At 49.0% G+C, this 27,599-nt stretch overlaps 2 protein-coding genes across 2 annotated transcripts in view; one reads left to right on the forward strand and one right to left on the reverse strand.

Annotated features, from left to right (window-relative positions):
- Positions 1 to 11,685, forward strand: part of GYS2 (glycogen synthase 2) — a 109,559-nt gene extending 97,874 nt beyond the window's left edge. Inside the window, exons 13-16 of the mRNA XM_063929398.1 lie at positions 2,116 to 2,211; positions 3,162 to 3,325; positions 4,222 to 4,302; positions 11,255 to 11,685. Of these exons, the coding sequence (XP_063785468.1) occupies positions 2,116 to 2,211; positions 3,162 to 3,325; positions 4,222 to 4,302; positions 11,255 to 11,473 (560 nt within the window). The 3' untranslated portion in view covers positions 11,474 to 11,685. The remainder of the gene's footprint in view (positions 1 to 2,115; positions 2,212 to 3,161; positions 3,326 to 4,221; positions 4,303 to 11,254) is intronic.
- Positions 11,686 to 15,498: 3,813 nt separating this feature from the next.
- The window catches only part of SPX (spexin hormone), a 57,603-nt gene continuing 45,502 nt past the window's right edge, over positions 15,499 to 27,599 (reverse strand). Inside the window, exon 6 of the mRNA XM_063930639.1 lies at positions 15,499 to 15,810. Within this exon, the coding sequence (XP_063786709.1) occupies positions 15,752 to 15,810 (59 nt within the window). The 3' untranslated portion in view covers positions 15,499 to 15,751. The remainder of the gene's footprint in view (positions 15,811 to 27,599) is intronic.

Below are 27,599 nucleotides of genomic sequence, written 5' to 3' on the forward strand. Positions count from 1 at the left end.
ATCTATGAGCCGAAGGCAGTGAGGACACAGTGGGGAGTGATCTGGAAAGATCCCTCTGCTGCAGGATCTGCTGTGTAAATGGCAGCTTGTGAAGAGATTCAGGTGTGGTGCGCCATCTCAGGATGGCGTTCAGTAACCCTCGGGTGCTGGATGAATGACATAATTCCTACTTTCCCATAGTAAAGTACAGGGGCATTGGGGGTAAGAATCGTAATCAGAAGTTATCAGTGATATCTCTCTCCTGCGTTACAGGGATGCTGGATGAGTCCAGAACTTGTTCATTACAATTTAACTCGAAAAAAGGGTAAAAAGTAAGATTTAGAGGAGTTAGAAAATACTCACTTGCTTTTAAAATCTGCTCTTTTATCCACCCATTGTGCAGAGTTCTAAGGTTTCCCTACAAATCACATTAAATGTGTTTACTTCATTTCTGCAGATTATTCATATGTACAAATGATGATCATGACGATGTTGATATACTGGCTGCATTTTGTGCATTGCTGCGTATTTATGGGGTGGTGTTATGAGCAAAATACTTGCATTGAAGTAAAAAAAAAAAGAGAGAAATGTAAGCAAGTACAGGTTGAGTATCCCATATCCAAATATTCCGAAATACGGAATATTCCGAAATACGGACTTTTTTGAGTGAGACTGAGATAGTGAAACCTTTGTTTTCTGATGGCTCAATGTACACAAGCTTTGTTTAATACACAAAGTTATTAAAAATATTGTATTAAATGACCTTCAGGCTGTGTGTATAAGGTGTATATGAAACATAAATGAATTGTGTGAATGTACACTACACACACTTTGTTTAATGCACAAAGTTATAAAAAATATTGTCTAAAATGACCTTCCGGCTGTGTGTATAAGGTGTATATGTAACATAAATGCATTCTGTGCTTAGATTTAGGTCCCATCACCATGATATCTCATTATGGTATGCAATTATTCCAAAATACGGAAAAATCCCATATCCAAAATACCTCTGGTCCCAAGCATTTTGGATAAGGGATACTCAACCTGTATTGCCAACAAAGCTTACAGTCTACGGGATGCCTAAGAGGACGAAGAATAGTGTGATAGATACTGTTACTGACATGTACGATTTACTGCTGGATACACTGCAGGCTGGGAAGTGTGGGGGCCCCAGGATTGGATGGAGTGGAGCCCCCCCCCCCCCCCCCTTCCTCTCTGTGTATAGTGAGGTGACACTCGCTGGGATATTACTGTAGCTGTGACATCAGGGAATAATCCCAATTGCAGCTTATTGGTTTCTCTCTGTGTCAGACACGCGACACTTGCAGTAAACATGCGGAGTGCGGTGACGGGTGACATAGCGCTATTATCTCCTCACCAATGTTATGTGACAGATTTCTCAGAAGCCATCTCAGGAAGCTCTTATAGGAGATGAATGATAATGTTACTGGGGGAGGACGCGGAGTATTTAAAGATAATGTTTGAGGACAACAAATTGGTCACAGTGAGAACGTGTATCTGGGGGGCTGGCTGTGGGGGGCACATTTCCATGTGAGCGAATGAAGAGCAGATAAGTCAGAGAATAGGCTGAGGGGGTGGCGAGGAGTCTTGTAGAATACAGCGTGATAAGTGAATGATAATATACTATATACACGTTGCTCTGACCACCCCCTTACACACTGGCGCCCACAGACAAGACGGAGATAAAGTGGTGGAATTAAGGGGCTCATTTATCAACAAGTGATAAAACTCGTTGCGTATGATAAATGATGCGCCAGCCAATCAGCTCCTGTCATTTGTTTGAAAACATGTTTTATCATTCACAACGAGTTTTATCACTCATTGATAAATGGGCCCCTAAATTCCCCGACGCTGGCGCCATGTAGCATCCCCGAGCAGCGCATTGTGCCTGCCGACATCGGGGTGTGATGTCATCACTACCGTAAGTACCCGATACGTGCGCAGCAAGGCATCACGGCGATGCGTGGCGGCAGTCTCGCCTAATTAAATTACACCCACAGTTTGAATAAAATAAGGTGAACACATTTATTGTCAAATTGACCTTAAAAATTGCCCAGTTCCTGGAACTTGGTGAATTCCCGGTGGTTTCACACCATAAAACATGTATTCTTTCAGCTGAATGCACCGTCATGGGAATCCCCAGCGTCACCACCAACCTGTCGGGATTTGGCTGCTTCATGCAGGAACATGTAGCTGATCCGGCAGCTTATGGTAAGAGAAACTTGATGGAAGGTTGGATAGTTGGTTTGGTGGATGATTGGTTGGATTGTTGGTTGGCTGATTGGCTGGAGGTATGGAAGGTTAGATGGATGGATGAATTGTATGGATGGAACATTGGTTGGATGGCTGTCTGGATGGATGGATGGATGGAAGGTTGGATGGTTGGTTGGTTGGTTGGTTGGTTGGTTGGTTGGATGGATGGTTGGCTGTCTGGATGGATGGATGGATGGAAGGTTGGATGGTTGATTTGGTGGATGATTGGATGGATGGATGTTGGCTGTCTGGCTGGATATATGGAAGGGTGGATGGATGGATGGAAGATTGGTTGGTTGGTTGGTTGGTTGGTTGGTTGGCTGTCTGGCTGGATGTATGGATGGATGGTTGGATGTATGGAAGGTTGGATGTATGGAAGGTTGGATGGATGGAAGATTGGTTAATTGGTTAGCTGTCTGGCTAGATGTATGGAAGGATGGATGGATGGAAGATTGGTTGATTGGTTAGCTGTCTGGCTGGATATATGGAAGGTTGGATGGATGGAAGATTGGTTGGTTGGTTGGATGGATGGATGGATGGATGGATGGATGGATGGATGGATGGATGAATTGTTGGGTGGCTGGATGATTGGAAGCTTGGTTGGTTGGATGGATGGTAGATTGATTGGATGGATGGATGGATGGATGAATGTAAGGATGAATGGTTGGTTGTATAAATGTATGGAGGTTTAATTAAAAATAATTGCCTATGATCTGTACAGTACAGTAACTTGTTGATGACCTATATAGTAACTAGTTTATGACCAATGCAGAAAAAATACACCCTGTATAGTAACTAGCCTAACATATTGTGTGCCAATACATTGTGTCCCAAGTGTACAGCCACAAGAACAATATTACACGTTCTGAAGGTTGTGAAATGCGTGATTATTTCCCTGCACATTTTAGGCATTTACATAGTGGATAGGAGATTCCGTTCTCCGGAGGAATCGTGTAACCAACTGACCCAATTCTTGTACGGGTTCTGCCTGCAATCCCGGCGCCAGAGAATCATCCAACGCAACCGAACAGAACGCCTCTCAGACCTCCTGGACTGGAGATACCTGGGCAGAGTAAGTTACCTCTGTATGAGGAGAGTCACTGGAGGTCATTATAAGTGCTTCATGTTCATAGAGCCCCCCCAAGGTCCACACTGCATGTGTGAGTAACCTGCCTAATGTCTCCAACGTGACAGTGTGAGACAAAGTGACAGCCTTGCATGGCCCAACACTGGAGGACTACTAATCCTCATTACTATACATACTCTCAGTGGTATCTGCTACCCATGGCTTGGTGTACAGTGTTATGTTTGTGTGTCTAGGCTTGGAGTAGAGTGTTATGTTTGTGTGTCCGAGCTTGGGGTAGAGTGTTATGTTTGTGTGTCCGGGCTTGGGTAGAGTGTTATGTTTGTGTGTCTAGGCTTGGTATAGAGTGTTATGTTTGTGTGTCCAGTCTTGGGGTAGAGTGTTATGTTTGTGTGTCCGTGCTTGGTGTAGAGTGTTATGTTTGTGTGTCTAGGCTTGGTGTAGAGTGTTATGTTTGTGTGTCCAGGCTTGGTGTAGAGTGTTATGTTTGTTTGTCTGGGATTGGGGTAGAGTGTTATGTTTGTGTGTCCGGGATTGGGGTAGAGTGTTATGTTTGTGTGTCAGGAATTGGTGTAGAGTGTTATGTTTGTGTGTCTGGGCTTGGTGTAGAGTGTTACGTTTGTGTGTCCAGGCTTAGGGTAGAGTGTTATGTTTGTGTGTCCAGGCTTGGGGTAGAGTGTTATGTTTGTGTGACCGGCATTGGGGTAGAGTGTTATGTTTGTGTGTCCAGGCTTGGGGTAGAGTGTTATGTTTGTGTGTCCAGGCTTCGGGCAGAGTGTTATGTTTGTGTGTCCAGGCTTCGGGCAGAGTGTTATGTTTGTGTGTCCGGAATTGGGGTAGAGTGTTATGTTTGTGAAATTCTTCATTCATGTGTTTTTTTGTAGTTTTACATACACACGAGACACCTGGCCCTTTGTAGGATGTTTCCAGACAAGTTTGAGATGGAGCCAAGCGCCCCACCAAAGGTGAGACACCTGAGGTTATGTGACACGTTTACAGGTATGCGGAGGGGTGTAGAATTGGTCAGAGGTCACCAGATGGGCTTCCTGTGGCACCAAGGTCACTATTCAGTGTGACGGAATGGGCTTACTTAGCCACACGGGTATAGGGACCATCCCTTACCATTAGTAACTGACCCTACCTACTGCGTCATGACAGGTTTGGTCACTGGACCTGAAGGTGACGGCTGATACCCAGTCACCGCTTCCTGTGGGTGGCGAGGGGCGGCTGAGTGCGCAGACACTGAGCTCAGTGAGGACAGCCAGGGAATAGATCTGCTGACAGGATACAGCAGATGAAGCAAGGAGATGGTTATTAGCTGCAAGAGTATACCCAACACACACAGCGTACATCTGCTGGCACTCCAGCCCTTGTCACCATACACCAAGCCGGGTGGATGCATGCATTGTGCAGGTGTATCCTCCTGAAGGTGCTTCTCACCTGCATACATGGTACATAGTGGCCCCCCAGCTGCTGTTTCCCTCCCTGGCAGCATCTGGAGCTCTAGGTGAGGGGATCCCTTGTCTCCTGCCTAAAAATACACATAGGAGATCTGCTGCGGGGTCTGACTGCTGCCCCTGGCCAGATATAAGCTCCAGGGCGTAGACAGCCAAACCCTGGGGCAGCCTTCCTGCCACCCTCTGGGCTCCGGAGGGGCACCTTGTGCCTGGAGCTCCCATGAGCTCGTTCACACTCAGGCGGTGCCATGGTAAGTTCCTCCACAAGCTGCTCACCATAGCCATCACTGATGGGGTTCCTACTGACCCCCACTGGACTACCAATGCTGGGGGGCGGGAGTGCTCCAGATACCCCCAGACAACCAGGGGCATAAGGTGCATTGTATTTAACACATTATTTTATCCACAGCCCTCGCTGGCAGAAATGGGAACATCTTTCCCAACCATGACATTTCCGTACACAGATTGCAGTGCCACAGTCACCAGACCCGATCTAGGACGCTGTCACCATGCTATAGAAAGCACATATTACAAAACAATTTGACTGCAACACAGCACCGACAATGAAAGCTTCCTGTGCTGCGGCAGCCATTTGCGGCTTATGTGGTCAGGAAAGGACGGCACCCAGCCTCACTGAGTAAACGGAAGCAGAGAGTACCACGTTTTAGTGTCATGCCTCTCAGGGTGATATAACGCATGCTATATACTGCCAGAAGACTGCTGGCGTGTCCGTATACTTCACGTCTTACCCCCATCACAGTTACCGCTAAATATTATCACTGTACCTGCAGCAGTGGAACCTGAACAAGATCCAAGCAATCACTACAAGGGAGACTGGAGTGCCTCTGTTCCCATCACTAGGAATACCATATACGGCCTCCTCCCAAACTGGTTCACCCCAAACACAAGAGGAGGCTGACAGGTGCCTGTAATTAGTATTACCATGATCAAAATACCTTTGCCCCCAGCCCCCCCCCCCCCTTTCCCCACTCCAAGCAAATCCCTCTATTGGCACAACCTCAAAACCTAGGCCTGCCCCTCCTGAGTGGAGTGTGCGGAGCTCTCCCACCATTAGGCTCCGCATAGGCCTTGCAGTCTCTGTCTACTGGCCCAGGTTTCAGAAAGGCCAAATGACCCCGAGCAGGACAGGTGGATATGTTCTGGGGGTGTGAGTGCGCAGATCAGCCGTCATACAGTATCTATCATTATTTTATGTTATCAGGTGCAATACATTTCATAGTTCATAATATGTGAGGTTTGGGGAAGGTTTGAGGCCATCAGCCTTGATGGCACGGATCAGCCTTGGGTGGCACGGGGCAGAGGGTGGCATATCCGAACGTGGGTGCAAAAAATCTAAATACAAGCCCGCGATCTGGGGTCCCTATTTATCACACATCTGCCCTGCCCCCTTCAGTGTCTATCATTTACCCCCGGGGCTTCTCTATTACCTGGACCCTAGGTAACAGCATTTTCTTTACTGTTCCTCAAAATCTCCACCACGGTTCCCATTATCCCACAGGACAGAATGCGGCCTTTACGCGTTCCCAGTCCTTCCGCAGCCACAGCGCAGGGCGGAATTAGCTAAGCGCCATCATCCCAACTTTATTATTACACTACAAGTTCAGGAACAGTGAATACGGTGCAGAATGACAAATAAAAGGCGCAACTGGAAGATTGCGTCACCGGAACACTGTGATGCTCTGCAGACCTCTGCAGCCCCTCTCTGCTCTATATTGTGGGTCTATGGAATGAATCCCTGTAAGTTAATTAGGGGAATAAGCGTCTTGCGCTCAGACTGATGTGTGGTATTAGAATTCTGTGCAGGCGTTTTACTACGTCCATCTGCCGCTACGTTCTGTCTCGCTTGTAAATAACATTTTATTGTGTCTGATCAATAATATCATAAACCCTGCATGAGAAGAGCTGATTGCAGCTTGTTACAGACAGGGGGTGATAACTTACACACAGAAGTGGCCGCAGCGACAGTTATATCCAATGTATCAGGTGATAAAACCGAACAGAACGGATTTCTCTACCGTCCCGCCTCATGGCTCATATAATTTACTAGGTTATAATCTCCGCTGAGAGCCTGAGACCTGGAGGACAGTGTATCAGAGCCGGGCGTGGGATCTCTTCTATCTCTTCACGTTGTACAGGATCTGCCCCGTGCTGGGATAATAATCAGGAATCACCTGCAGACGGGCGCACGCAGCCTGAATATGGCGATAAGTCACAAAGGGACCGATTCAGACCGGATCGCTGCGGTGTGATTGGGCGGATCTGCGATCAGATAGTCGCCGCCCATAGAAAGTGAAAACCCGCCCTGTGCAAGTGTGCGAATGTATGTGTACGCCGTGCGAAAACTTCACAGAACAGCGGACATCTGCAAATCCGGTCACAACTCACCATCAGATGATACTTCCAGTGTGTGCGCAGCGCAGGACTTATTCCTATAGTGCGACAGAAACAGGCTGATCGGGGCCGGAGCGGAGGTCACACACCCGCCCTGACAACGCTTGGGAACGCCTGCGTATTTCCTGACACTCCCAGAAAAAGGCCAGTTACCACCCGCAAACGCCCGCATCCTGTCACTTGCGAATGCCTTGCGATGAAAATCCCCACAGCGCATTACGATCTATACGCATGCTCAGTCATTCGATAATCACCTGCTGTGCGAATTCACACAACAGCAATCGGTGTCAGCGTCCCAGCGCATCACACCGGCAGTGTCAGAGTCCCAGCGCATCACACCGGCGGTGTCAGTGTCCCAGGGCATCACACCAACAGTGTCAGCATCCCAGCGCATCATACCGGCAGTGTCAGTGTCCCAGCGCATCACACCGGCAGTGTCAGTGTCCCAGTGCATCACACTGGCAGTGTCAGTGTCCCAGCGTATCACACCGGCAGTGTCAGTGTCCCAATACATCACACCAGCAGTGTCAGTGTCCCAATACATCACACCGGCAGTGTCAGTGCCCCAGCGCATCACACCGGCAGTGTCAGTGTCCCAGGGCATCACACCGGCAGTGTCAGTGTCCCAGCGCATCACACCGGCAGTGTCAGTGTCCCAGTGCATCACACTGGCAGTGTCAGTGTCCCAGCGCATCACACCGGCAGTGTCAGTGTCCCAATACATCACACCGGCAGTGTCAGTGTCCCAATACATCACACCGGCAGTGTCAGTGCCCCAGCGCATCACACCGGCAGTGTCAGTGTCCCAGGGCATCACACCGGCAGTGTCAGTGTCCCAGGGCATCACACCGGCAGTGTCAGTGTCCCAGGGCATCACACCAGCAGTGTCAGTGTCCCAGGGCATTTCACCGGCAGTGTCAGTGTCCCAGGGCATCACACCAGCAGTGTCAGTGTCCCAGGGCATCACACCGGCAGTGTCAGTGTCCCAGGGCATCACACCGGCAGTGTCAGTGTCTCAGCGCATCACACCAGCAGTGTCAGTGTCTCAGCGCATCACACCAGCAGTGTCAGTGTCCCAGCGCATCACACCGGCAGGGTCATTCATTATACCAGCAATCACTGGGCGGCGATCCGCTTTGTATCTGTGCGACGCGCCTGCGCATTGCGGTGCATACGCACGTGCAGTTTAGACCAGATCACCTGCTGTATGAAAACGCAGCCTAGCGATCAGGTCTGAATTAGCCCCCATGTGCACTGCAGGGGGGGCAGATGTAACATGTGCAGAGAGAGTTAGATTTGGGCGGGGGGGGGGGGTGTTCAAACTGAAATCTTAATTGCAGTGTAATAATAAAGCAGCCAGTATTTACCCTGCACAGAAACAATATAACCCACCCAAATCTAACTCTCTCTGCACATGTTACATCTGCCTTACCTGCACTGCACATGGTTTTGCCCAACTGCTAACAAATTTGCTGCTGCAATTAGATCTGAATTACCCCCATTATACCAGCAGTGTCAATGGTCCATTACATTATACTAGCAGTAATTAAGGGTGAGTGTTGCCACCGCACAGAGTACAGGGCTCTGTGGGCGGCACTGTGACTGCCCCACGGTCCCTGCATTTGGCTAGCCATGATCTGTGCTGCAGCACCTGCCAGAGCGACATCCAGACACTCCAGGCAAACACCCTGCGTTCTCTACAGGGCCCCTGAGCATCCTGAGGACGCTCCGGGCAATGCTACACTTGCCAGCGCAATTGGCCCTGCCCCCTTTGTGACATCATTTGTCCGGCAGCCTCACCTCCTTTGTGCCTACATTGGTTGGGCGCGTGGCTGGTACAGGGCAGCTTGCAGCCCTATTACGGCTCTGCTAGCAGTGTCAGTGCCCCACATATTGGGGGTCATTCCGAGTTGTTCGCTCGCAAGCTGCTTTCAGCAGCTTTGCACACGCTAAGCCGCCGCCTACTGGGAGTGAATCTTAGCATCTTAAAATTGCGAACGATGTATTCGCAATATTGCGATTACACACCTCGTAGCAGTTTCTGAGTAGCTCCAGACTTACTCGGCATCTGCGATCAGTTCAGTGCTTGTCGTTCCTGGTTTGACGTCACAAACACACCCAGCGTTCGCCCAGACACTCCTCCGTTTCTCCAGCCACTCCCGCGTTTTTCCCAGAAACGGTAGCGTTTTTTCGCACACACCCATAAAACGTCCAGTTTCCGCCCAGAAACACCCACTTCCTGTCAATCACATTACGATCACCAGAACAAAGAAAAAACCTCGTAATGCCGTGAGTAAAATACCTAACTGCATAGCAAATTTACTTGGCGCAGTCGCACTGCGGACATTGCGCATGCGCATTAGCGACTAATCGCTCCGTTGCGAGAAAAAAATAACGAGCGAACAACTCGGAATGACCCCCATTATCCCAGTCTCAGTGGTCTAATGCATTGCACCAACAGTCTCAGTGGTCTAATGCATTGCACCAACAGTCTCAGTGGTCTAATACATTGCACCAGCAGTCTTAGTGGTCTAATACATTGCACCAGCAGTCTTAGTGGTCTAATACATTGCACCAGCAGTCTTAGTGGTCTAATACATTGCACCAGCAGTCTCTGTGGTCTAACACATTGCACCAGCAGTCTTAGTGGTCTAATACATTGCACCAGCAGTCTTAGTGGTCTAATACATTGCACCAGCAGTCTTAGTGGTCTAATACATTGCACCAGCAGTCTCTGTGGTCTAACACATTGCACCAGCAGTCTTAGTGGTCTAATACATTGCACCAGCAGTCTCAGTGGTCTAATACATTGCACCAGCAGTCTTAGTGGTCTAACACATTGCACCAGCAGTCTTAGTGGTCTAACACATTGCACCAGCAGTCTTAGTGGTCTAACACATTGCACCAGCAGTCTTAGTGGTCTAACACATTGCACTAGCAGTCTCAGTGGTCTAATACATTGCACCAGCAGTCTCAGTGGTGTAATACATTACACCAGCAGCAGAGCCGGCCCTATCCAATATGATGCCCTAAGCAAGATTTTGGCTGGTGCCCCCTAGCACCGCCGCTAGTTCTGCAGGAGATGCCTGGCATGAGTCAGCTGGCAGCTCTGCTAACGTTGGGCGCCTTTTGTTTATGAAAATGCATCATATTATTTGCATTACTATGTGGCTAGGATGCACAAGCAGCTTCTGCTGATTAAAATGATATGCAGCATGCCTATATTCTGTGTGTGACTGCGGCTGTATCTGCATACAAAATGCTACATTACAGTGATTTCCAGCAATACACTGCAACGTAGCATTTCGTATGCAGATACAGCTGCAGTCACACACAGAATATAGGCATGCTGCATATCATTTTAATCAGCAGAAGCTGCTGGTGCCCCTAAGCATACCAAACGCCCTAGGCATTTGCCTAGTTTGCCTATGCCTAAGGCCGGCTCTGACCAGCAGTCTCAGTGGTGTAATACATTGCACCAGCAGTGCCCCCATATTGTACCAGTGATGTCTTTGGTGCAACACAATACGCCTGCAGTGTCAGATTTAACATTTGTATATCAGCAGTTTCAATGGCTCCACATATGTGACCATAATTTCCAGAGCCCCATCCATGATAGCATAATACACTAATACCACCCAGCGGGGCAGATTCTGGAGATTATGAGCAGAAATGAGCATTAACTGCAGCTTCGGAGTGGATCGTCACCCCACGGCCAAGTGAATGTGCCCCATTGTGCCCACATATAAGAGATACTTGTTCCCATTTCCCATAAATAAAACAAGTTGTCCATATAAAGGAAACTGGATGTATGGTCTCAGTGATCCTGCTCCCAGCACGTGGGTGACACGCTGTATCCGAACTGCTGGTGGGGGATGGGAAACATGGCGGACTGGCGCTGGGGACTACAAGAAGAGGGCGTGGGAGACGGGTCCTGTCTCGATGATCCCATGGCTTTCCTATCACATTCATAAGACTGAAATGACTGCTCTATTCCATGTACCTGTTGTGGGGTGTAGGTCACTTTATCTCTGTGTCTCATCTCTAGACCGAAGGATTCCGCTACCCCAGACCATCCTCCGTGCCTCCTTCCCCATCAGTTTCCCAACCGTCCAGTCCTCATCACAGTGATGATGAAGAAGAGGACGGCGATGAGAGGTACGACGAGGATGAAGAAGCAGAGAGGGATCGCCAGAACATCAAGTCCACATTTGCCCTTGGGCCGGTTTCTCGAAGCAAGAAAAAACATGGAGAGTACAGAAACTGAAATGACCCAGAATGTACCTGTAATACCTCTGTGTGCCAGCAGGGGGGCTCAGGATGCTGTTATACAATGCCCTTCACTCCCCCCTCTGGCAGGGAATAGGTACTGCGGCTCTGTCTCCCGTAGGATCTAGACTAGATTTGTCTGGTGTAGTGCCTCTGTCCCTACGAATATGTATCTGTGGCGCAGAAATAGTTAAACCTTCTTTGCTTTCACTCCGTTGTGTGTCTAAATTATTACAAGTCGTCATATTAAGGCCCAGATTTATCAAGCCCCGGAGAGTGATAAATAGCACGGTGATAAAATACCAGCCAATCAGCTCCTAACTGCTATGTTACAGGCTGCGTTTGACAAATGACAGTTATGAGCTGATTGGCTGGTGCAGTTATCACCTTGCACTTATCACTTCCTTATGCCTTCTCCGGGCTTAATACATCTGCCCAACTGTGCTGTGTGTGCGTTTCCTGTGTAATGTACTGTAAGCCAGCCAGGGGAACAGAAGCATGGAAATGTCAGCTGTACCATACGTTTGCTGCAGAGAGGAGATTCCAGAGAAGCGGGGAAAGGAGTCTCCAAGAAATATGGTAGCTCGAAGTGAGCAACGTCTGATTTTCAATTGAATGAAGTCCATTTCTGACACTTAAACATCAATACAGTAATGGAGGGGAAATGTGATCTAAGAAAAAACTCTGGAAAAATTAATTTTTAGAACATCGTTTGTGAAAAAGAATATATATATATTTTCTTAAATCCTGTACCTCACTTTGGAATGGCGCTGTAATACAGTACTACCGTATATGACCATTAGCGTTATACTATGTGCTATAAACTATACAGGGGTGCAGTGAGGAGGGGGGGGGGGGGTATTTCAGATCTTTACCATATGACTCATTCAATGTACTTACACAATACACATCTCCTATATAATAGCCCAGATCTGTGACTCTGTGCCTGTGTGTATAACGCTGGGCGTGGCTAGGAGCACTCATTGGGTTAGCAACAGGTCTATCACACCCAGTCCACAGCTGATTGGGCGAGAAATGCCCTCCCACGCAGGTTACATCCAATGGGAGGTGTGTTCCGAGAGCAGGATTAACAATGGGACTGATGGAGCTGCGGCTCCAGGTCCACACCCCAAAATAGGCCCACTGCATCTGCAGCAACACACCCTCCAACAATGTACACATAAACATCGCTACAAATTCCAAAAGGGGCGTGGCCACGGATATAGTGGCGTGGTCACACCCCTTTTACTATACTTTCAATGGAAGTTTGGAGAGCCAAAAATCGGTACAGACCATAAAAAAAAGGGACTGTACCTGCCAAAAAGGTCCAGCTGGAGGGTATCTAAGTCGAGAAGGTTATTAGAAGGATTACCGCGCCCTCGAGAGTCGCAGTGGTGATATCTACAGGGAGTCACTCAACTCCCTAGGACATGAATACACACAAGAAATTGAGAGATCACGTCTGCGCTCGTCAGGATAGACTACTAAGGGGGATGAAGTTGGGTGTACACAGTATCTGAAGGATAATTAATAAAGTAATATAGAAAATATGGGTTACGTGGTGTTGTTACAACATGTAGAACCGTTTCTTTCTGTTTGTGTCTTAATTTCTAGTTCTCCGAGTTGATACTGGAATAAACAAATGTTCTCGATCACGTCCACTGTGAAGTATAATTCTCCTGGAAGGGTATGCCACTGCATCTGCAGCAAGTCTCTGCGCTGTAGATAGGGGGGGGGGGGGGGGGAATCCTTTTACTGCAGTGTCCTATGTCCTGCTGCCAGTCCGCCTGCCCCCTCCGCCATCAACAATTCCCACTCCCTAGCCGCGGAGCAGGTGGAACAAAAGCTGCTGCGGCCACCGGCATAGATGTGTATGATAGCGGCACAGCGGAAGGCTTTCATAGCCCTCCCTGCGCCGCCTACTCTCTGAGCCCCGGAGCCTCCTCTGCGCGCCCAGATCTCCAGAGGCCCTGACTCTGCAACACGGCACCTGGGCTGCCGGCCTTAAAGCCCCGAGACGGCTAATGTAACGGATAGAGTGGGTGATATCGGGGAGGGTAATGTCTGGACGCTGAATCAATGTAAAAGGTGACAGTGCTGTGCAGTGCAGTGGGTGTGGATGGCCGAAGCTGTAGCAGCTCATCCTCCTACTGTAGCATGGTCCCGTCTAGCGCCGCCCCTTATTCCCATCTAGCTCCGCCCCTTTGGCTCCCGCCCGGCCACTAAATAACACACAGGGGAGCGGGGGGAGAGAGGAGGTTTTGTGCTGCTGGCGCCGCTGCATGTGTGACAGCAGCCGGCAGCAGCAGCAGGGATAGCAGCAGCAGCTCAGCACAGGGATGCAGAGCAGGGAGAACGGCTCTCCTTCCTGGGTCCTCCCTGCACTGCATCCCTTTGCTGAGCGGCTAGCGCCGGCCCTGTGTGCAGTGTCACTGACACTGCACAGCACTCTCACCTTTTACATTGATTCAGCCAGTCAGTCAGTTCTACCAGCCAGTCACTATTGTTAGCGCCGATGTCCCAACGCGCCGCATTACAGGGAAGTAGACGCACTAAATACACTACAGCTCCCAGCAGCTCTTAGCGCCGAAGCATTCCGGCCCTTAGGGCTGTTGGGAGCTGTAGTTTATTGAGTGCATCTTCTTCCCTGTAATGCGGCGCGATGGGACACCGGCGCAAACAATAGTGACTGGCTGCTGTGCGAGTCTCCGGGAGAACCACTGCCAAAGGGAGGACAGCAGCTTAGCTGCTTCCAGGAGGAGAAGCAAGAGAAACATTACTCGCCCCTCCCCCACTCACAGTACCTCCGGGCCCCATCTGCGTCACCCCTCCACCACCCGCGTTGGTTACGGACCCCCACCTGCAGCACCCCCGCCCCTCCCCCACCCACCACAACCGCCCCTCCACCACCCGCGGCACCCCTGCACTGGCGGTGGCTCCGGACCCCCACCCGCAGCACCCCTGCCCCTCCCCCACCCACCGCACCACCACAACCGCCCCTCCCCCACTCGCAGTACCTACGGGCCCCATCCGCGGCACCCATGCTTTCACCCCTCCCCATTAACGTCACCACTGCACCAGCCCCTCCCTCACCCACGGCACTCCCGTAACCGCCCCTCTCCCACCCGCGGCACCCCCGGACCCCTTCCCCATCCGCGTCTCCCCCACACCCGCCACTCCCCACAGCACCTACTAGGTGATTCATCAGGCTCTGCGTGCACTGTTCACGCCGTTGCAAGGGGCTACGATCCCTTAACCATCGCACGCCCTTAGTCCGTGCAATATTTAACCACTCACACAGTTATGATTGGAGGTAATACTCCATATAATAAAATATTGCACGCCACAAGGGCGTGCAAGGGTTAAGGGGGCGTAGCCCCATATGACGGTGTGAAGAGCGCCCGTAGTATTATATGTGTGATGCCGATTTCCACCACTAGGATTTTTTAATACATGAGTTCCCCACTGCCCCAGATGCCCCCAGGACTTGCACAAGGACCCTGGAGCCGCAGCCAGGTAATAGGGTAGCACAGATGGTGTAGTGGTTAGCATTGCTGCCTCATAACACTGAGGTCATGGGAATGATTCCCACCACTGCCCTACACTAGGACGTGTGAATGGATGGACTGCGTTGTCTGTAAATAATACTATCCCATAGTGACCTGTGTCCCATGGCTTCCCATGCCCCCAGGCCTGGCATATACTGAGTCCCTGGAACACAGGTACCAGGAAACTAATGATAATGAATGGACTACAGACAACTGACCCCTGTTGTACTTTGGACAGTGGAAACGTCAGGAGTTTCCCTTATATTTTATTTACAGCTATTTTATGTAGTGCTTATATATTATGCAGAAGTGGGAGAACATACAAACTCCACACAGACACGACCCTAGTTGGAAACGAACGTGTGACTCCAGTACTAACCACTGTGCAATTGTGCTGTGCAAGCTCCACATCCTTGCAGCAGAAAATCCCCCCATGAGTGACTCCAGTTATTAATAATCTGATGTAAGCAAAACGCGTCAGTCACTTTATTTTACTCAGCTCTGCGGATATAAAATACACTCAGCAGCTTTTATATTGTCCTCATGACTCTGTTGCTGTAGATTTTAATGGTCTGTAAATGAAATAAACAGGAAAGCTGAGCGACCGGAACATTCTAGTGGAATATTATGTTACAGCGCTGCGTCCGGCGTGTAAGGGCGCCATAAAGTCTGACATAAAGCGATTGACGTGTCAGCGGCCAGTGATGGCGATTTCCCTCCGCGCCATCTCACCAACTGAACAGAGACTCCGGTAAGTACTCCGCTTGGTCCATGGCGCCGTCTTCCGCTGCGGAAGAGAGATATAAGAGGCATCATGGCATATCACACAGTAGTATACAGTAATATACAGGTCTGCGGGGCAGATACACGATATAACACATAAGACACTAGTAAATAAATTCTCAGTACGCAAGGCTGGCGACTGCGCTCTGTAAGACTAAAGATGAGTAAATACAAATACTGAAGGATCCGCTGGAAGCGCCCGGGGCGGCGTCACGCGTCTTCTCTGTTATCACTCTGACGTATTTTCTTTACTTCATTCATTTATATGTGTGAATTGTCTTCAGTAACCACCTCAATCCCCAATAAGCTGTATGGGTGCGGGGGATTAGACAGAGGAGCCTCAGCATGTGGGGGGCACAGTCACTCACTATAGGGGCCTGATTACAGCCACAGGCAATGCTGATTTCCATAGAGGTCAGTGATGTATATTCTGCTGCACGTGCGTGAAAATCACTAAACCATGTACGGTGGGTGTGTTACACTGGGTGTGTTTATGTTACAGAGGGTGTGTGTATTACACTGGGTGCATGTGTTACATTGGGAGTATGTGTTACCCTAGGTGTACAGTATGTGTTACCCTAAGTGTATGTGCTATCCTAGGTGTATGTGTTACCCTGGGTGCATGTGTTATCCTAGGTGTATGTGTTACACTGGGTGTGTGTATTACCCTGGGTGTGTGTGTGTTACCCTGGGTGTATGTGTTACCATAGGTGTATGTGTTACACTGGGTGTATGTGTTACACTGGGAGTATGTGTTACACTGGGAGTATGTGTTACACTGGGAGTATGTGTTACACTGGGTGTATGTGTTACACTGGGTGTATGTGTTACCCTAGGTGTATGTGTTACACTGGGTGCATGTGTTACCCTAGGTGTATGTGTTACCCTGGGTGTATGTGTTACACTGGGTGCATGTGTTATCCTAGGTGTATGTGTTACACTGGGTGCGTGTGTTACCCTGGGTGCATGTGTTATCCTAGGTGTATGTGTTACCCTGGGTGTATGTGTTACACTGGGTGTATGTGTTACCCTAGGTGTATGTGTTACACTGGGTGCATGTGTTACCCTAGGTGTATGTGTTACCCTAGGTGTATGTGTTACACTGGGTGCATGTGTTATCCTAGGTGTATGTGTTACACTGGGTGCGTGTGTTACCCTGGGTGCATGTGTTATCCTAGGTGTATGTGTTACCCTGGGTGTATGTGTTACACTGGGTGTATGTGTTACACTGGGTGTATGTGTTACACTGGGTGCATGTGTTACCCTAGGTGTATGTGTTACCCTGGGTGTATGTGTTACACTGGGTGCATGTGTTATCCTAGGTGTGTGTGTTACACTGGGTGCGTGTGTTACCCTGGGTGCATGTGTTATCCTAGGAGTATGTGTTACCCTGGGTGTATGTGTTACACTGGGTGTGTGTGTTACACTGGGTGTGTGTGTGTTACAATGGGTGTGTGTGTTACAATGGGTGTGTGTGTGTGTGTGTGTGTGTGTGTGTGTGTGTGTGTGTGTGTGTGTGTGTGTGTGTGTTACCCTGGGTGCATGTGTTATCCTAGGTGTATGTGTTACGCTGGGTGTGTGTATTACCCTGGGTGTGTGTGTGTTGCCATAGGTGTATATGTTACACTGGGTGCATGTGTTATCCTAGGTGTATGTGTTACACTGGGTGTGTGTGTTACCCTGGGTGTATGTGTTACCCTAGGTGTATGTGTTACACTGGGTGCATGTGTTACCCTGGGTGTATGTGTTACACTGGGTGTATGTGTTACACTGGGTGTGTGTGTTAAAATAAGAATTTACTTACCGATAATTCTATTTCTCGGAGTCCGTAGTGGATGCTGGGGTTCCTGAAAGGACCATGGGGAATAGCGGCTCCGCAGGAGACAGGGCACAAAAGTAAAGCTTTCCGATCAGGTGGTGTGCACTGGCTCCTCCCCCTATGACCCTCCTCCAAGCCAGTTAGGTACTGTGCCCGGACGAGCGTACACAATAAGGGAGGAATTTTGAATCCCGGGTAAGACTCATACCAGCCACACCAATCACACCGTACAACTTGTGATCTAAACCCAGTTAACAGTATGATAACAGCGGAGCCTCTGAAAAGATGGCTCACAACAATAATAACCCGATTTTTGTAACTATGTACAAGTATTGCAGATAATCCGCACTTGGGATGGGCGCCCAGCATCCACTACGGACTCCGAGAAATAGAATTATCGGTAAGTAAATTCTTATTTTCTCTATCGTCCCAGTGGATGCTGGGGTTCCTGAAAGGACCATGGGGATTATACCAAAGCTCCCAAACGGGCGGGAGAGTGCGGATGACTCTGCAGCACCGAATGAGAGAACTCCAGGTCCTCCTTAGCCAGGGTATCAAATTTGTAGAATTTAGCAAACGTGTTTGCCCCTGACCAAGTAGCTGCTCGGCAAGGTTGTAAAGCCGAGACCCCTCGGGCAGCCGCCCAAGATGAGCCCACCTTCCTTGTGGAATGGGCATTTACATATTTTGGCTGTGGCAGGCCTGCCACAGAATGTGCAAGCTGAATTGTATTACACATCCAACTAGCAATAGTCTGCTTAGAAGCAAGAGCACCCAGTTTGTTGGGTGCATACAGGATAACAGCAAGTCAGTTTTCCTGACTCCAGCCGTCCTGGAACATATTTTCAGGGCCCTGACAACATCTAGCAACTTGGAGTCCTCCAAGTCCCTAGTAGGTGCAAGGCACCACAATAAGCTGGTTCAGGTGAAACACTGACACCACCTTAGGGAGAGAACTGGGGACGAGTCCGCAGCTCTGCCCTGTCCGAATGGACAAACAGATATGGGCTTTTTTGAGAAAAAAACACCAATTTGACACTCGCCTGGTCCAGGCCAGGGCCAAGAGCATGGTCACTTTTCATGTGAGATGCTTCAAATCCACAGATTTGACTGGTTTTAAACCAATGTGATTTGAGGAATCCCAGAACTACGTTGAGATCCCACAGTGCCACTGGAGGCACAAAAGGGGGTTGTATATGCAATACTCCCTTGACAAACTTCTGGACTTCAGGAACTGAAGCCAATTCTTTCTGGAAGAAAATCGACAGGGCCGAAATTTGAACCTTAATGGACCCCAATTTGAGGCCCATAGACACTCCTGTTTGCAGGAAATGCAGGAAACGACCGAGTTGAAATTTCTTTGTGGGGCCTTCCTGGCCTCACACCACGCAACATATTTTCGCCACATGTGGTGATAATGTTGTGCGGTCACCTCCTTTCTGGCTTTGACCAGGGTAGGAATGACCTCTTCCGGAATGCCTTTTTCCCTTAGGATCCGGCTTTCCACCGTCATGCCGACAAACGCAGCTGCCGTAAGTCTTGGAACAGACATGGTACTTGCTGAAGCAAGTCCCTTCTTAGCGGCAGAGGCCATAAAACCTCTGTAAGCATCTCTTGAAGTTCCGGGTACCAAGTCCTTCTTGGCCAATCCGGAGCCATGAGTATAGTTCTTACTCCTCTACGTCTTATAATTCTCAGCACCTTAGGTATGAGAAGCAGAGGAGGGAACACATACACCGACTGGTACACCCACGGTGTTACCAGAACGTCCACAGCTATTGCCTGAGGGTCTCTTGACCTGGCACAATACCTGTCCCGTTTTTTGTTCAGACGGGACGCCATCATGTCCACCTTTGGTATTTCCCAACGGTTTACAATCATGTGGAAAAAAAACTTCCCGATGAAGTTTCCACTCTCCCGGGTGGAGGTCGTGCCTGCTGAGGAAGTCTGCTTCCCAGTTTCCATTCCCGGGATGAAACACTGCTGACAGTGCTATCACATGATTTTCCGCCCAGCGAAAAGTCCTTGCAGTTTTTGCCATTGCCCTCCTGCTTCTTGTGTCGCCCTGTCTGTTTACGTGGGCGACTGCCGTGATGTTTTTCCCACTGGATCAATACCGGCTGACCTTGAAGCAGAGGTCTTGCTAAGCTTAGAGCATTATAAATTTACCCTTAGCTCCAGTATATTTATGTGGAGAAAAGTCTCCAGACTTGATCACACTCCCTGGAAATTTTTTCCTTGTGTGACTGCTCCCCAGCCTCTCGGGCTGGGCTCCGTGGTCACCAGCATCCAATCCTGAATGCCGAATCTGCGGCCCTCTAGAAGATGAGCACTCTATAACCACCACAGGAGAGACACCCTTGTCCTTGGATATAGGGTTATCCGCTGATGCATCTGAAGATGCGATCCGGACCATTTGTCCAGCAGATCCCACTGAAAAGTTCTTGCGTGAAATCTGCCGAATGGAATTGCTTCGTAGTAAGCCACCATTTTTACCAGGACCCTTGTGCAATGATGCACTGTTTTTAGGAGGTTCCTGACTAGCTCGGATAACTCCCTGGCTTTCTCTTCCGGGAGAAACACCTTTTTCTGGACTGTGTCCAGAATCATCCCTAGGCACAGCAGACGTGTCGTCGGGATCAGCTGCGATTTTGGAATATTTAGAATCCACCCGTGCTGTTGTAGCAGTATCCGAGATAGTGCTACTCCGACCTCCAACTGTTCCCTGGACTATGCCCTTATCAGGAGATCGTCCAAGTAAGGGATAATTAAGACGCCTTTTCTTCGAAGAAGAATCATCATTTCGGCCATTACCTTGGTAAAGACCCGGGGTGCCGTGGACAATCCAAACGGCAGCGTCTGAAACTGATAGTGACAGTTCTGCACCACGAACCTGAGGTACCCTTAGTGAGAAGGGCAAATTTGGGACATAGAGGTAAGCATCCCTGATGTCCCGGGACACTATATAGTCCCCTTCTTCCTGGTTCGTTATCACTGCTCTGAGTGACTCCATCTTGATTTGAACCTTTGTAAGTGTTCAAAAAATTTTTTAGAATAAGTCTCACCTAGCCTTCTGGCTTCAGTACCACAATATAGTGTGGAATAATACCCCTTTTCTTGTAGTAGGAGGGGTAATTTAATTATCACCTGCTGGGAATACAGCTTGTGAATTTTTTCCCATACTGCCTCCTTGTCGGAGGGAGACCTTGGTAAAGCAGACTTCAGGAGCCTGCGAAGGGGAAACGTCTCGACATTCCAATCTGTACCCCTGGGATACTACTTGTAGGATCCAGGGGTCCTGTACGGTCTCAGCGCCATGCTGAGAACTTGTCAGAAGCGGTGGAACGCTTCTGTTCCTGGGAATGGGCTGCCTGCTGCAGTCTTCTTCCCTTTCCTCTATCCCTGGGCAGATATGATCTTATAGGGACGAAAGGACTGAGGCTGAAAAGACGGTGTCTTTTTCTGCAGAGATGTGACTTAGGGTAAAAACGGCGGATTTTCCAGCAGTTGCCGTGGCCACCAGGTCCGATGGACCGACCCCAAATAACTCCTCTTCCTTTATACGGCAATACACCTTTGTGCCGTTTGGAATCTGCATCACCTGACCACTGTCGTGTCCATAACATCTTCTGGCAGATATGGACATCGCATTTACTCTTGATGCCAGAGTGCAAATATCCCTCTGTGCATCTCGCATATATAGAAATGCATCCTTTAAATGCTCTATAGTCAATAAAATACTGTCCCTGTCAAGGGTATCAATATTTTTAGTCAGGGAATCCGACCAAGCCACCCCAGCTCTGCACATCCAGGCTGAGGCGATCGCTGGTCGCAGTATAACACCAGTATGTGTGTATATACTTTTTATGATATTTTCCAGCCTCCTGTCAGCTGGTCCTTGAGGACGGCCCTATCTATAGACGGTACCGCCACTTGTTTTGATAAGCGTGTGAGCGCCTTATCCACCCTAAGGGGTGTTTCCCAACGCGCCCTAACCTCTGGCGGGAAAGGGTATACCGCCCATAATTTTCTATCGGGGGGAACCCACGCATCATCACACACTTTATTTAATTTATCTGATTCAGGAAAAACTACGGTAGTTTTTTCACATCCCACATAATACCCTCTTTTGTGGTACTTGTAGTATCAGAAATATGAAACACCTCCTTCATTGCCTTTAACGTGTGGCCCTAATAAGGAATACGTTTGTTTATTCACCGTCGACACTGGATTCAGTGTCCCTGTCTGTGTCTGTGTCGACCGACTAAAGTAAACGGGCGTTTTAAAACCCCTGACGGTGTTTTTGAGACGTCTGGACCGGTACTAATTGTTTGTCGGCCGTCTCATGTCGTCAACCGACCTTGCAGCGTGTTGACATTATCACGTAATTCCCTAAATAAGCCATCCATTCCGGTGTCGACTCCCTAGAGAGTGACATCACCATTACAGGCAATTGCTCCGCCTCCTCACCAACATCGTCCTCATACATGTCGACACACACGTACCGACACACAGCACACACACAGGGAGTGCTCTGATAGAGGACAGGACCCACTAGCCCTTTGGAGAGACAGAGGGAGAGTTTACCAGCACACACCAAAAACGCTATAATTATATAGGGACAACCTTATATAAGTGTTTTCCCTTATAGCATCTTTTTTATATATTTCTAACGCCAAATTAGTGCCCCCCCTCTCTGTTTTAACCCTGTTTCTGTAGTGCAGTGCAGGGGAGAGCCTGGGAGCCTTCCCTCCAGCCTTTCTGTGAGGGAAAATGGCGCTGTGTGCTGAGGAGATAGGCCCCGCCCCTTTTTCGGCGGCCTCGTCTCCCGCTCTTAACGGATTCTGGCAGGGGTTAAATATCTCCATATAGCCTCCGGAGGCTATATGTGAGGTATTTTTAGCCAAAATAGGTATTCATTTGCCTCCCAGGGCGCCCCCCTCCCAGCGCCCTGCACCCTCAGTGACTGCCGTGTGAAGTGTGCTGAGAGGAAAATGGCGCACAGCTGCAGTGCTGTGCGCTACCTTTAGAAGACTGAGGAGTCTTCTGCCGCCGATTCTGGACCTCTTCTTACTTCAGCATCTGCAAGGGGGCCGGCGGCAAGGCTCCGGTGACCATCCAGGCTGTACCTGTGATCGTCCCTCTGGAGCTGATGTCCAGTAGCCAAGAAGCCAATCCATCCTGCACGCAGGTGAGTTCACTTCTTCTCCCCTAAGTCCCTCGTTGCAGTGATCCTGTTGCCAGCAGGACTCACTGTAAAATAAAAAACCTAAGCTAAACTTTTCTAAGCAGCTCTTTAGGAGAGCCACCTAGATTGCACCATTCTCGGCCGGGCACAAAAATCTAACTGGCTTGGAGGAGGGTCATAGGGGGAGGAGCCAGTGCACACCACCTGATCGGAAAGCTTTACTTTTGTGCCCTGTCTCCTGCGGAGCCGCTATTCCCCATGGTCCTTTCAGGAACCCCAGCATCCACTGGGACGATAGAGAAAATGGGTGTGTGTGTTACAATGGGTGCGTGTGTGTGTTACACTGGGTGTATGTGTTACCCTGGGTGTATGTGTTACACTGGGTGTATGTGTTACACTGGGTGTATGTGTTACACTGGGTGTGTGTGTTAAAATGGGTGTGTGTGTTACAATGGGTGTGTGTGTGTGTTACACTGGGTGTATGTGTTACACTGGGTGTATGTGTTACCTTAGGTGTATATGTTACCCTGGGTGTATGTGTTACCCTGGGTGTATGTGTTACCCTAGGTGTATGTGTTACCCTAGGTGTATGTGTTATCCTAGGTGTATGTGTTACACTGGGTGTGTGTGTGTTACCCCTGGTGTGTGTGTTACCCCTGGTGTGTGTGTGTGTGTGTGTGTGTGTGTGTGTGTGTGTGTGTGTGTGTGTGTGTGTGTGTGTGTGTTACACTGGGTGTATGTGTTACCCTAAGTGTATGTGTTACACTGGGTGTGTGTGTTACCCCTGGTGTGTGTGTTACCCTGGGTGTATGTGTTACACTGGGTGTATGTGTTACACTGGGTGTATGTGTTACACTGGGTGTGGTACACTGGGAGTATGTGTTACCCTTGGTGTATGTGTTACCCTAGGTGTATGTGTTACCCTAGGTGTATGTGTTACACTGGGTGTATGTGTTGCTCTGGGTGCATGTGTTGCCCTGGGTGCATGTGTTACACTGGATATGTGTGTTACGCTAGGTGTATGTGTTACACTGGGTGTGTTACCCTGGGTGTGTGTGTTACACAGGGTGTATGTGTTACACAGTGCATAGGTTACACAGGGTACGTGTTTTACACTGGGTGTGCATGTGTTACCCTGGGTGCGTGTGTTACCCTGGGTGCGTGTGTTACCCTGGGTGCGTGTGTTACCCTGGGTGCGTGTGTTACACTGGGTGTATGTGTTACGCTGGGTGCATGTGTTACCCTGGGTGCGTGTGTTACCCTGGGTGCGTGTGTTACACTGGGTGTATGTGTTACACTGGGTGCATGTGTTACCCTGGGTGCGTGTGTTACCCTGGGTGCGTGTGTTACCCTAGGTGTATGTGTTACACTGGGAGTATGTGTTACCCTAGGTGTATGTGTTACCCTAGGTGTATGTGTTACCCTAGGTGTATGTGTTACCCTAGTGCATGTGTTACCCTAGGTGTATGTGTTATCCTAGATGTATGTGTTACACTGGGTGTGTGTGTGTTACCCTAGGTGTATGTGTTACACAGGGTGTGTGTGTGTGTTACACTGGGTGTGTGTGTGTTATACAGGGTGTATGTGTTACACAGGGTGTTTGTGTTACCCTAAGTGTGTGTGTTACACTGGGTGTATGTGTTACTCTAGGTGTATGTGTTACACTGGGTGTGTGTGTTACACTGGGTGTTTGTGTTACACTGGGTGTTTGTGTTACACTGGCAGTGATGTGTTACACTGGATGTATGTGTTACCCTAAGTGTGTGTTATACTGGGTGTGTGTGTTACACTGGGTGTGTGTGTTACACAGGGTGTATGTGTTACCCTAGGTGTCTTTGTTACACTGGGTGCGTGTGTTACATTGGATGTGTGTGTTACGCTAGGTGTATGTGTTACACTGGGTGTGTTACCCTGGGTGTGTGTGTTACACAGGGTGTATGTGTTACACAGTGCATGTGTTACACAGGGTTCGTGTTTTACACTGGGTGCATGTGTTACCCTGGGTGCATGTGTTACCCTGGGTGCGTGTGTTACCCTGGGTGCGTGTGTTACCCTGGGTGCATGTGTTACCCTGGGTGCGTGTGTTACACTGGGTGCATGTGTTACCCTGGGTGTGATGTGTTACACTGGGTGTGATGTGTTACACTGGGTGTGATGTGTTACACTGGGTGTGATGTGTTACACTGGGTACATGGGTTACACTGGGTGTGTGTGTTACCTTGGGGGTGTATGTTACACTGGATGTGTACGTTAAACTGGGTGCGTGTGTTACACTGGGTATGTGTGTTACATTGGGTGTGTTACCCTAGGTGTGTGTGTTACACTGGGTGTATGCGTTACACAGGGTTCGTGTGTTACACTGGCTATGTGTGTTACACTGGGTGATTGTAATACTGGGTGTGTGTGTTACACTGGGTGCGTGTGTTACACTGGCTGTAATGTGTTACCGTAGGTGTATATGTTACACTGTATGTGTGTTTTAGGTTAGGTGTATGTGTTTCACTGGGTGTGTTAACCTGGGTGCGATCTGTTACACTAGGTGTATGTGATAACGTAGATGTGTGTGTTACACTGGGTGTGTGTATTACACTAGGTACATGTGTTACACTGGGTGTGATGTGTTACCCTAGGTGTATGTGTTACACTGGATGTGTGTGTTACACTGGGTGTATGTGTTACACTGGGTGCTTGTGTTACCCTAGGTGTTTGTATTACCCTAGGTGCGTGTGTTACACTGGGTGTGTGTGTTACCCTAGGTGTATGTGTTACACTGGATGTGTGTGTTACCCTAGGTGTATGTGTTACACTGGGTGCGTGTGTTACACTAGGTGCATGTGTAACACTGTGTGTGTTTGTTACACTGGGTGTGTGTGTGTGTGTTACACTGGGTGCGTGGGTTACACTGGGTGCGTGTGTTACCCTAGGTGTATGTGTAACACTGTGTGTGTTTGTTACACTGGGTGTGTGTGTTATACTGGGTGCGTGTGTTACACTGGGTGTGTGGTTTACACTGGGTGCGTGTGTTACCCTAGGTGTATGTGTAACACTGGGTGTGTTACCCTGGGTGTGTGTGTTACACAGGGTGTATGTGTTACACTGGTTTCATGTGTTACCCTAGGTGTGTGTATTACACTGGGTGTGTGTGTGTGTTACCCTACGTGTATGTGTTACCCTAGGTGTATGTGTTACACTGGGTGTGTGTATTACCCTAGGCGCGTGTGTTACACTGCGTGTGTGTGTGTTACCCTACGTGTATGTGTTACCCTAGGTGTATGTGTTACACTGGGTGTGTGTGTTACCCCTGGTGTGTGTGTTACACTGGGTGTGTGTTATCCCTGGTGTGTGTGTTACACTGGGTGTGTGTTACACTGGGTGTGTGTGTGTTACACTGTGTGTGTGTGTGTGTGTGTGTGTGTGTGTGTGTGTGTGTGTGTGTGTGTTACCCCTGGTGTGTGTGTTACACTGGGTGTATGTGTTACCCTAGGTGTATGTGTTACTCTGGGTGTGTGTGTTACACTGGGTGTGTGTGTTACCCTAGGTGCATGTGTTACACTGGGTGTAATGTGTTACCCTAGGTGTATGTGTTACACTTGGTGTGTGTGTTACCCTGGGTGTGTGTGTTACACTGGGTGTGTGTGTGTTACCCTAGGTGTATGTGTTACACTGGGTGTATGTGTTACACTGGGTGTATGTGTTACACTGGGTGCATGTGTTACCCTGGGTGTGTGTGTTACACTGGGTGTATGTGTTAGACGGTGCATGTGTTACACTGGGTGTATGTGTTACCCTAGGTGTGTGTGTTACACTGGGTGTATGTGTTAGACGGTGCATGTGTTACACTGGGTGTATGTGTTACCCTAGGTGTGTGTGTTACACTGGGTGTGTGTGTTACCCTGGGTGTGTGTGTTACACTGGGTGTATGCGTTACCGTAGGTGTATGTGTTACACTGGGTGTGTTACCCTGGGTGTGTGTGTTACACAGGGTGTATGTGTTACACTGGGTTCATGTGTTACACTGGGTGTGTGTGTTACCCTAGGTGTGTGTATTACACTGGATGTGTGTATTACCCTAGGTGCGTGTGTGTGTTACCCTACGTGTATGTGTTACACTGGGTGTGTGTGTGTGTGTGTGTGTGTGTGTGTGTGTTACACTGGGTGTGTTTTTTACCATGGGTGTGTATGTGTGTTACCCTGGGTGTATGTGTTACTCTGGGTGCATGTGTTACCCTGGGTGCGTGTGTTACCCTAGGTGTGTGTGTTACCCTAGGTGTATGTGTTATACTGGGTGTATGTGTTACCCTAGGTGTCTGTGTTACATTGGGTGCGTGTGTTACACTGGATGTGTGTGTTACACTGGGTGTGTGTGTTACCCTAGGTGCGTGTGTTACACTGGGTTTAATGTGTTACCCTAGGTGTATGTGTTACATTGGGTATGTTACCATGGGTGTGTGTGTTACACTGGGTGTGTGTGTTACCGTAGGTGTATGTGTTACACTGGGTGCGTGTGTTACACTGGGTGTATGTGTTACACTGGGTGTGTGTGTTACACTGGGTGTGTGTGTTATACAGGGTGTATGTGTTACTCTAGGTGTATGTGTTACCCTGAGTGCGTGTGTTACACTGGGTGTATGTGTTACACTGGGTGCGTGTGTTACCTTGGTGGTGTATGGTACACTGGATGTGTGTGTTAAACTGGGTGCGTGTTTTACACTGGGTGTGTTACCGTAGGTGTATGTGTTACACTGGGTGTGTGTGTTACACTGGGTGCGTGTGTTACACTGGTTGT

Source organism: Pseudophryne corroboree, chromosome 6 (assembly GCF_028390025.1).
Source record: "Pseudophryne corroboree isolate aPseCor3 chromosome 6, aPseCor3.hap2, whole genome shotgun sequence".
Classification (NCBI taxonomy): Eukaryota; Metazoa; Chordata; class Amphibia; order Anura; family Myobatrachidae; genus Pseudophryne; species Pseudophryne corroboree.